Source organism: Microtus pennsylvanicus, chromosome 1 (assembly GCF_037038515.1).
Source record: "Microtus pennsylvanicus isolate mMicPen1 chromosome 1, mMicPen1.hap1, whole genome shotgun sequence".
In the NCBI taxonomy this organism is placed as follows: domain Eukaryota; kingdom Metazoa; phylum Chordata; class Mammalia; order Rodentia; family Cricetidae; genus Microtus; species Microtus pennsylvanicus.
The window spans coordinates 58866180-58877301 of NC_134579.1; the positions used below are offsets into that span (position 1 = coordinate 58866180).

The following is an 11122-nucleotide window of genomic DNA, read 5'->3' on the forward strand; positions in this document are numbered from 1 at the left end:
TGAAGCTCAGTGAGGCAAGAGGAGTGGGGAGGCAGTGAGCAAGGGAGAGAGCTAAGGACGGGAAAGTGTACTGTGAGACAGGGTGTAGGATTTTAACTCTGGTGGGGAACTTCACCTGATATTTTTGAGCCTCATGATAAGGGATCTTGTTGCACTTTTTAAAAGATTTATTTATTTTAGTGTATGAGTGGGTGCTCTATCTGCATGTAGGGCTTATTCTAGAAAGGAGCATCAGAGCCCACTACTGATGGTTGTGGGAACTGAACTCAGGTCCTCTGGAAGAGCAAGCAGTGCTCTTGACTTAAAAAAAAAATAAAGCACCCAGATACACACTTTGTGATATATCAAGAGTCAATGACTTTAATTGGTTTGCCTAATCAGCCTCCAGAGACAAAGCAGTATGTCTTCAAAAGAATGGGACTGTCCCTACCTTCTGGAAAGAGATTAAATGTGGATTATGAAACACCCACGGATATCAACAGGAATGATGCAAATGCAGCTTCACCTCGTCTCAGAGGCTCTGCTGACAGCTCTGGGGCCTTGAAGGTGAATGATAACAAAAATTCCTGTGCCATCTGCAAGTGCACCATTAGCAACAAGCGTGTGCTCCCTAAGTGCAAGCATGAATTCTGCTCCTCTTGTATCACCAAGGCCTTGTCATTAAAGCCTGTTTGTCCTCTGTGTCAGACGTCCTACGGTATCCAGAAAGGGAATCAGCCAGATGGAACCATGACTTTCTCCACTTCAAGACAGTCACTTCCGGGTTATGCAGACTGTGGCTCAATTGTGATTCAATACATTATAGAAAGTGGCATCCAAACAGTAAGTGTACCAGAGAACGTGAGTTTCTTTTGGCTCTGCTAGAATTACCAGCACCCAAGGGGTCGTCCTGTAGCCTCTTAGATGCTGATTTTCCCGGGAACTCATTCAGTGATTGTGGTAGGGATATAATAGTTAGAGGCCATACTGTTTGCTTAGAACTTGGATGTCTTTTCAGCTATTTCAACAGTGTTGGGGCTGAACCCAGCCCCTTGTGCTTGCCAAGCAAGCACTGCCAAGCTGTGCATCTAGACTTTCATGTCTTTTTTTTAAGGTAGAGACCATATGCCAGGATGGGGGGAGTTGGGTGGGTACGACTGTAATCTGAAGAGGAGAACTATGAATTATTCAGAATATAGCAAAACAACATTTTCTTTTTGGTTTTTAGTAGGCTTTACTTATAATGCACACACCTTTAGTATAGTAGATTTCAGAGGCATGCCATTTTTTATCTAACATTTTCCTTTCCTCATACAGGATGAGCACCCAAACCCAGGAAAGCCTTATATTGGAACACGACGAACTGCATACTTACCTGATAATCAGGAGGGAAGAAATGTCTTGGATCTGCTCCAGAAAGCCTTTAACAACAAGCTGATTTTCACAATACGAGACTCTCGAGTACCAGGAGTGTCTGATGTCGTTACATGGAATGACATCCATCACAAAATATACATGTTTGGAGGACCAAGAAAGTAGGAGCCCTTTGAAATGTAATGGTTGCTGAACAAAGTATAGGGGGTGTTAAGTGCTGCAGTTTGAGGCTGTGGTATGAAAAGGCATTCCAGCAGTAGATGTTAGCTCAGTGTGATAACCAAAAGCAACCTAGGGAAGAAAGGGTATATTTGGCTTACATCTCCTGAGACACTGAGTGGGAAGAGGAGGCAGGAACTGAAACCAAGCAGGAAACTGGAGGAGCTGATGCAGAGGCCATGGCAAGATGCTACTTCTTGGATTATTCCCCATGGCTTGCTCAACCTTCTTTCTTATACCCACCCATGACCACCAGTCCAGGACTGGCACCACTGACAATGGTCTGGGCCCTTCCCACATCAATCACTAATTATGAAAATGAGCCAGGTGGTGGTGGCACATTCTTTAATTCCAACACTAGGAAGGCAGAGATAGTCAGATTTCTGTGAGTATGAGGCCATCCTGGTCTACAAGAGCTAGTTCTAGGATAGTCTCCAAAGCTACAGTGAAAACTCTGTCTCAAAAAAACCAAAAAAACAAAAAAGAAAAATTCTAATCTATACTGATAACTTCAAAGAGAAAAAATTGGTTCAAGCTGGGCAGTGGTAGAACATGCCTTTAATCCCAGAATTTGGGAGGTAGAGACAGGTGGATATCTGAGTTTGAGGCTGTCTTGAAAAAAAAATTGATCCCTCCAACCTTCTACTTTGCCATTCATAATATATGACTTGGTTATTAAATTTTGCATCAAAGCTGGGCAGTGGTGGTGCACACCTTTAATCCCAGTACTCAAGAGACAGAGGCAGGTGGATCTCTAGTTGGAGGTCAGCCTCGTCTACAGACAGAATTTCATGACAGTCAGGTCTACACAGAGTAACCTTGTTTCTATGCCACTCCCCAAAATGCATCAAAAGATGGGGTTTCAGAACCCAAGATGAATGGTGCCCAAGTTGATTTAATTTTAGTGTTTCAGGTCAATTTTAAAGGTAGATCCTAAGAATATTTGCTTTGACTTTTTAAAAAATATTTATTTGCTTTTATTTACGTATTTGCTTTGCCTACATTTATGTCTGTGTGAGGCTGTCAGATCCCCTGAAGTTACAGACAGGTGTGAGCTGACATGTGGGTGTTGGGAATTTAACCAGGGTCTTCTGGAAGCACAGTCAGTGCTCTTAACCTCTGAGCCATGTCTCCAGCCCTGCTTTGGTTTCTTTTAAGGTCATCTTACTCTTCCTCACCCACATCTTCCCATAAGTCCACAAATATGCTGAACTCACATGGATGAAACATGGTAGAAAGAAAGTCTTCATTATAAAGAGGCCTAAGATGGTGGGAGATGTTCCCAGGAAATCTGACTATACTTTATAAATCTCAGAGTTCCTCTACTTGTGGCAACCAAAGAAAAATATCCTGAGACCTTGTCAAGTTTCCCATTTTGAAAGTCCTACTATGGTATGACTACTTTCTCTGTAGAATTTGAACGTCCTTCTATTGTATGATTACCTTCTCTGTAGAATTTGAAAGTCCTACTATCGTATGATTACGTTCTGTAGAATTTGGCTTTTATAACATTATGTGCATCAGTACTTGGAATGAGCTAAGGTGTTAAGCAATCTGTCTGGAAAACAGATGCTGGTCAGTCAGTGGGCACTTCAGTGACTAGATACCAGTCATTGTCTGATTGTCTGAGAATGCTGGATCCCAGAATACTAGATGCTCAAATGTAAATTGTACAGATTTTGTTGTTGTTGTTGTTTAGAGGCAGGGTCTCCCTGTGTGGCCCAGGCTGGCTTCAGACCCACAGAGATCTGACTGCTGTCGCCATCCCAGTGCTGGGATTAAAGGCCTGTGCCACCATACCCGGCTATTGTACAGATTCTTGAGAATTATTGGGAGGAAGCTAACAGGATTTCTTTTTCTTCATGCAGTTGTGGCTACCCTGATCCTCATTACCTGACACGTGTCAAGGAGGAGCTGAAAGCAAAAGGAATTGAGTAAGGAAAGCGCTGGGAAGACGTCTGTGCACTTTCGAAAGAAGTGTGTTAGGAGGCCACAGTAGGACAGGCCTCAATCGTTTTGTAGAATAAACTTTATAATGGTTTTCATGTTAAGTAGATGTAGTTTCTTATAAAAGCAGAAGTCTGCTTGCCGGTCATATCTAGAGTGTTTCTCTTTCTTGAAAGGCAAAGATGAAGGGCATGTGCTGGGGAAATCAACCATAACGTGTGAAGATGTGAGCTCAGATCTGCAGTATCCATGTAAGAGTTGGTGTGATGGCATACACTTGTAAGCTTAGCCCTGGGGAGTGGAGACGGAAGGATTCCTGGAGCTCACTGGCTAGTTAGTCTAGCCAAAACCAAAACCATGGGCTCCAGGTTCACTGAGAGACCTTGTCTCAAGAAATCAGGTGCATCTGGGCATGGTGGTGCATGCCTTTAATTCCAGGAATTACGAAGCAGTGGCAGGCCATACCAGGCCAGCCTGGTCTACATAGCCTAAGTTCCAGGACAGCCAGGGCTATATAGTGAGACCCTGTCTCAAAACAAACAAAGCAAATATGAGGGTAGACAGAAATAAAGGCATCTAACATCACCCTCTGACCTCTTAATGCACCTGTAAACACATTCACATGTACACACACACACACACAGACAGAAAAGTTTTAGGACAGAAAAACATAAAGGATTTCAAATTTTTGTGAGGAAGTCTGATCTCATTCCTGTGTTCTATTGGGGGTGCTGCCCTGTATGAAGTCACCTTCTGTATCTTTCATTGAACCGCTGGCAACTAGTAGAACCTCTCCTGCTGCTTGTTTTCTTGATACATGGTCTCTCTGTGCAGCTTTTGAATTCTCTTTGTGGACCAGATTGGTCTTGAATCTCAATCTGCCTGCATCAGCCTTCTGAGAGCTGGGTTAAAGACATGTGCTACATGCCTGATTGTATTTGTTTGTTTGGGGTTTTTGTTTTTTGTTTTGTTTTGTTTTTCTGTCGTTGCCTTTTGTTTTTGGTTGGTTTGGTTGGTTTGGTTTTGGTGTTGGTACTTAAGCCCAAGGTAAATTTGTTCCATTCCAAGACCTTTGATCGTGTTCCATGGCCATCTTTCTCGTAGTATGTTAGTTGTTTGGTTTTTAATCTCTGCCTGTAAAAGTAAAACCCTGTGTAAATGGGAAAGTGAAACCATTGTGTAAATGGGAAGTTTAAAAACAGGATTGACTGGAAGAGACCCGCACTTCCCTCCCTACAGTGAGAAGCATGCCCAGGAGGTCAGGCAAACTTTGATAATAAGTAGAACAGGAAAAGTCTTATTTTTCTGGATACAGAATCTAGTAGACAGTTGGTGCTTAATGTGTGTTTGTTGCCTGACTCAACTCAGCAGAGGGATGAGCATATAAAAAGATGAGCTCCTCAAATCTTTGGCAGAAGTAGGACCAGAGACTTTGACATTCATTTAGAAAACATTCTTACCCCAACATGTATTGGTGAGACTCTGGCCAGGCCTTTATCGTAGGCTCTACTCTTCCTGATCCTTGGAATCAGCCTCAAAGGGTGCACTCGCCACAGACATGAACATGTATGTTTTCCACATTTTACCCCCATACATTATGCTGTGCTTTTGAATATGTTCTGTTTTACATTTAACGGGTAAATAACCTTGCCTTAGTTAAAAATTTTCTAATGACTGTTACCTGAAATACAGTGGAATTTTTATTGTATGTTTTTTTGGAGCACGTTCTGGTTTTTGTTTTTGTTTTTGTCTTACTCTTTGGTTTTTCTTAAACCTTTGACTCAATCCCACCAATCTATGTTGTCTCTCTTATAGTCTTTCTAATCCTTTCCCTGGACGTGAGTAAAGAAGAGCTAAACCTCCTGCAGAGTCTGTCTGGAATGTCACAGTTCTCTGTAAGCAGTTTCCATGTCGGAAGAAAACCCTAGTAGAGAGTGTGCTGGTGATCTGAGGTCCACCCTCTCTCCAAAATGGCAGATGACATATTTTGAGCTCTTCCTGAGACACACATGCACACATAAAAACATTTGGCCAGATCATAGTGGCAAGCATTTATTGAGTAGTTTCTCTACATGTACCTTATGTTGATGTGATCAATACAATTAGTAGCTCTAGTCTTTCAACAGAAAACTGGTGTAGAGAGTATTAGTCAATCACCAAAAGTAACATATTTACTAAGGGGAAATACTATTTTTACTTCAGTCCTTGTTTTGTTTTGTTTTGTTTAGAGACAAGGTCTCATGTGGCCCACACTGGCCTCATCTTATGTTCTTGAGCTCTGACCCTCCTGCTTTACCTCCTTCCCAAGTTCATATACCCAGGCTTATCTCCTGATATCTCTCTCTGTGTGTGTCTCTCTCTGTCTCTGTCTCTCTCTCTCTGACTCTGTCTCTCTCGGAACTTGTCATGAAACTCAGTCTGTGGCCCAGGCTGGCCTCAAACTCAGAGATCTTCCCGCCTCTGCTTTCAAGTGCTGGGAATTAAAGGCCCTGACACCCTCTTGTGATGTCTGTGGATTCCAGGCCCACACATCATGCACATATATACATACATACATGGCAGGTAATAGTCATACACATAAAACTAATAAAAAAATTAACAAATGTACTTCATATACACAATGCAATATTATTCAGACCCCTCACTATGTTTGAGAGAACAACTCTGATCTAATCTCTTTTATGAGGTGGTCTTTGGTGGCCTTCTGACGCCCAAATATTGCTTTGTAAACTTGGTCATAGGTAAAAGTCAACTGGATACAGAGCTGGATTGATCCTATGTGGCTAAGAGTTCTTGAAGGTTCAAAATCACCTGTAACTCTAATACCTGGGGATCTGGCACCTTTTCTGGCCTCCTGGGCACCTTCATTCATATGTGACATGCATGTGCATGTCATACTTTTTTAAAGGGCTCACCTGGGTACAGATTGTTATTACCTACCTCCAGTGTTTCTGACCCAGTAGGTATGCGAATAGACACAAGAAGGTACACTTCTAGCAAGTTTCAAAGTAATACTGAGGCTGCTCGTCTGGGGACCACATTTTTAAGAATCACTGGCCTAAAAATAATATCTCAGTTCTGCAGCTAGCTTGGCCACAGAACACTTTTTATTCTGTTTTGCTTTCTTCTTATCTCTCACTCAGCACAAAACCCTATGGTCCATTCCACACCAGAACATCAGTTTTACCAAACACTGGCTGTCCTTTTGTCCTTCTGGTCTTTGTCCCACGTATTTCCTCTTTGGAATGTCCCTCCGTTTTGTTCCTTTCTGAGGAGCTACCTATGTAGAGAATGGTTTTAAGCAAAGCACATGGGAAGCAGAGTTACGCAGATCTCTGTGAATTCAAAGCCATCTTGGTCTACACAGTGAGATCCAGGACAGCCTAGGATGTGATCCTGACTAATGAGACCTGTCTCAAAAAACAAACACAACAATAAGAAGGAAGTCGCCTACTAGGGAGGCTGAGTGTTCCCCAGTCCACAGCTAGGGTGCACTCCAACCTAGGTTCTCATGGTATCCACAAGGTTATGCAGTAGATCAACTGACATTTAGAAGGCCAACCCACCAGAGACTTATACTGGAGGTTAAGATCACTTAGGCATGGCCTATGAAAAACACTGCCTTTGGAATTGCTGGCTGTCTCTAACTGCAGATTCTCTTATGAGAGCATGTTCCCCTGCTGTGGATTCCTCATATGTTGGGCAGAATTTTCCTATGTTCTCTTTGTAGGATGACTTTTCACCAAACTGTATATCCTCAGAAATAAAATAAGACAGTCAAACCTTTTGTCCCACACTGCCATAAAAGAAAAGCTTAGAAGCCTGTTCTCCATAATTACCTCCCTGACAGGATGATTGGGCCAGAGGGAAATCCTTCTGGAGAGATCACAGGAGGAAGTTTCACAGAGTGGAATTGCTGGTGTCTGACCTTACTAGATCTTGTCCTTCAAGATTTCTGATGAATTAGTGTGGTATTTTAAATGTCTATCCTTGGTGTATCTTCAGGAGATCAATAGCACCTAAGTGACCAACCATGTCCAGGTATTATTAATCACACTTAAGAAATGTAAAATATTGCACATATTCTTTGCTTTTTCCTTAGATCTCTCAATGGTTTGGTTTTCTCCCTTTATAACCTGTTGCAGCCCCTTTTCCAAAGCAACAAGTTTTCTTTCGACCCAAATTTTGAAGTAAAGATACATTTAAATTATACATGTTAGTTTACCTAAGCATTTCACACAATGAAATATATCTCTGTTCTTAGCTCCTTCAAAGTCAAAAAATTCAATAATAGACATAATCCAGACTCTCTGTGTATATTCCATCTTTACGTGGCTTATTTTTCTTTACTCCTTTAATCTATGACCGCCTGTACTCTGTCTCTTTAAAGACTTTGTTTTATTGTTTTAACCATTTACTTCTTCTTATGACTGCCTATATTCTTTTTCTTCTCTCTCCCAAGACTACGTATATTTATACAACATTCTGACCCATTAAGACTTTTTTAAAAATCTGGATCTGTCTTTACTTAGCATCTGTAACTATTTTCTGACCAGAAGCACCTTTTTCTAAAATGATAAATGGACATGGATAGGACCAACTCCATGGTCTTGCCTGTTGGCTCTGCACAGTCCAACATTGCGGAGGTCTGTTCACTTCCTCTGAGACTGCCAGGTGTAAGCCACACTCACTACCTCAACTCTGGTAACCAACTGGCCCATGCTACCACCAAGTAACTTGCAGCACAATGCCCAAAAAACCACATTCAAGTGCTCTGCCTCTTGAAAGAGTTCATGCTGGCAGCATAGAACCAGAAGCTGCTGTTTCAAAACTGTGCTGGATTTTTGTTTGTTTGTTTGTTGCTACTGCTGAATGAGAAGCATCTCTTAAAGGAGCCATGGCATGCTCCCAGCAAACAGAGCCCATCTGAAATATAAAATGTGTCTAAACATTGTGTGTGTGTCTAGAATTCCTTTCCAAGCTCTTTCAACTTTTATGTGGATTTAGCTCATGCATAATGGCATGGCAATCTGTAAAAAAAAAAAAAATTTAAAGCTTTTCCTAGTTGAATGTGGGTAGTGTACATTTTTGACCCCAGCACGGGAGGGCCAGAAATAGGTGGATCTCTGTGAGTTCCAACTAACATAGTCTACACAGCACTATGTAATGAGAATTTGGAGAGAGAGGGAGGGCTAGAGGAAGGGAGGGGAAAAGAGAGGGAGAGAGAGACAGAGACAGAGAGAGAGCTCTTTCTTGGGCCATTACTCTTTTTTCTACAGTCATATGACACCAGGGTCATAGAGTTACAATGAATAAGCCAGTTGCCACCAGGACAGACTCAGCCACGGGAGAAAGACTGAAATATAGTTGTTATAGAGTCTTAGAAGCCTCCAAGAGGATCACCCATACAAATCCTTGGAAGCAAGAATCATTTAAGTGTGTTGGTAGTGATGGAGTCCAGGTAATGAGTTAGGATAGTCAAGTTGAGTTGATGAAAGTCACCAGAGCACATTTAAAAGACAACGTTGGTTTTTAAGATGGCCACACATGATTCCAGAGCATTTCTCACCTCTGTTAAGTATGATGTCACACACAGACAGGCTGGAAAGATGGCTCAGCTGTTAAACTCATGCACTGCACTGTGACAGGGCCTGAACTCTGTTCTTAGCACTGATATCAGGCAGCTCACAAATACCTTTAATTCTAACTCAATTTTCATCTGACACCTATGGCTTCTGTGGGTCCCTATACTCTTGAGCACACACACACACAGACACACACAGAGACACACACACAAAGACACACACACAAAGACACACAGATACACATACACACACAGAGACACACACACAAAGACACACACACACAAAGACACACACATACCCCTCCACCCACCCACCCACACATCCTTCGCTGTAGATTAGCAAAGAAGCCCTACAGCATTCTTTTGGAAAGAGCAAGAGAGCTAATTATTAAGTTGTTGGTGTCAACTTCCTTGTTGGGAATGGTCATAGAACCCAGAGACTTTGAGTGTGCTGCATCTCTGGTATTGGAGCTGAGGTTAGTGCCTGCAAATATCTTCTTGAGACTGGTGGTCACTTTCCTGCATCTAAGGATGTTAAGCTTGCATCTGAATAGATCACCACTTTGATCAAACCATATCAATATTTCCTGGAGTAAGAATCATAGCTGAGCCTGGCAGATATTATGGCGCATTTGTTGGCACACTTGTAGCTAATGTCATTGACAGAAATTCATAATGAAGGAACAGAACAGCTCTGATGATGAGGAGAAGACAAATGACCAAAGTTTTATGTATTATGTGAATGAGGGATTATATAAGCAGGCTCCTATAAAGCCCCTGCCCCAGAAGAGCCTTAAATCAAATGAACAGAATTACTCATCCAGGATATGGGGACCAACAAATGATGGCCTTGATCTGACTGTTGGCACTGTAAGCTGCCTTAGATGCGTGTGGGTGATTGAGTGCTCTGGCAAATGGCTGCATCAACTGTTGCTGCTGTTTACACTTTTAATGGATCTGGAGGCCCATACTCTACTACATGGTGATGTCATGACCAATATGGACTTGGGCAGTGAATACGTGAAGTGGAAGAGCAGGATACCAGTACACTGCCCATGGCTTATGCTCAGGATAGCAGGATGGACCACCACACTGCCACCTGTGCTTACATCGATATCAATCTATACATACCATTATTTTTTCTTTTAAGATTTATTTATTATTATGTATGTAGTGTTCTGCCTGCGTGTATGCTGGCATACCAGAAGAGGGTACCAGATATCATTATAGATGGTTGTGAGCCACCATGTGTTTGCTGAGACTTGAACTCAGGACCTCTGGAAGAGCATCCAGTGCTCTTAACCTCTGAACCATCTCTCCAGCACAGATAGCATTCTTTTAATGTCACCTGAGAATTTAGTTCGAGTTAGGGGTTCAGATCATTTCATCTAGGTCTCTTAATTCTGAAGTGTCTTTGTAAGAGCAAGTGTCTTGATTTCTTTTCTATTGCTGTGACAAATAGCTGGCAAAATAATGGGGGAAGAAGAGTTTTATTTCAGTTTACAATCACAAGTTATAGTCTATTGAGGGACGTCAAGGAAGAAACTCAGAGCAAAACCTGGTAGGCAGTCCTGCTTGCTATTCTGCACAGTGTGACTTCTGAACAAGGAACTCACTCATTGTCAAAGAAGTATGGTAGGAAAAATTGGAGGCTAGAGAAATGGCTCAGTGTTTAAGAGTACCTGCTACTCTTCCAGAGAACACAGTTTCGATGCCTAGCAAACATTTGGCAGCACACAGCTGTCTGTAATTCCAGTGCCAGGAGACCTTTTGCATGTATGTGGTGTACAGGCATACAAGCAGGTAAAACACCATACATATAACGTGAAAAAAAATCCCCGTGTGTGTGTGTGTGTGTGTGTGTGTGTGTGTGTGTGTGTGTGTGCGTGTGTGCGTGTTATGTATTAAGCCAGGTAGTGGTAATGGTTGTGCATGCCTTCAGTCCTAGCATTCTGGAGTCAAAGGCAGATGGATATCTGAGTTCTGTGGCAAGCCTGGTCTATGGAGATCATTCCAGGA

General features: G+C 42.2%; 1 protein-coding gene and 1 pseudogene across 1 annotated transcript in view; both read left to right on the forward strand.

The window, feature by feature from the left end:
* The window catches only part of LOC142845732 (protein mono-ADP-ribosyltransferase PARP14-like), a 53868-nt gene extending 50201 nt beyond the window's left edge, over positions 1–3667 (forward strand). Inside the window, exons 16-18 of the mRNA XM_075965022.1 lie at positions 382–822; positions 1297–1514; positions 3441–3667. Coding sequence (XP_075821137.1) covers positions 382–822; positions 1297–1514; positions 3441–3510 — 729 coding nt within the window. The 3' untranslated portion in view covers positions 3511–3667. The remainder of the gene's footprint in view (positions 1–381; positions 823–1296; positions 1515–3440) is intronic.
* A 4438-nt stretch (positions 3668–8105) lies between these two features.
* On the forward strand, positions 8106–10089 carry LOC142839222 (ornithine decarboxylase pseudogene; annotated as a pseudogene).
* The last annotated feature ends 1033 nt before the right edge of the window (positions 10090–11122 follow it).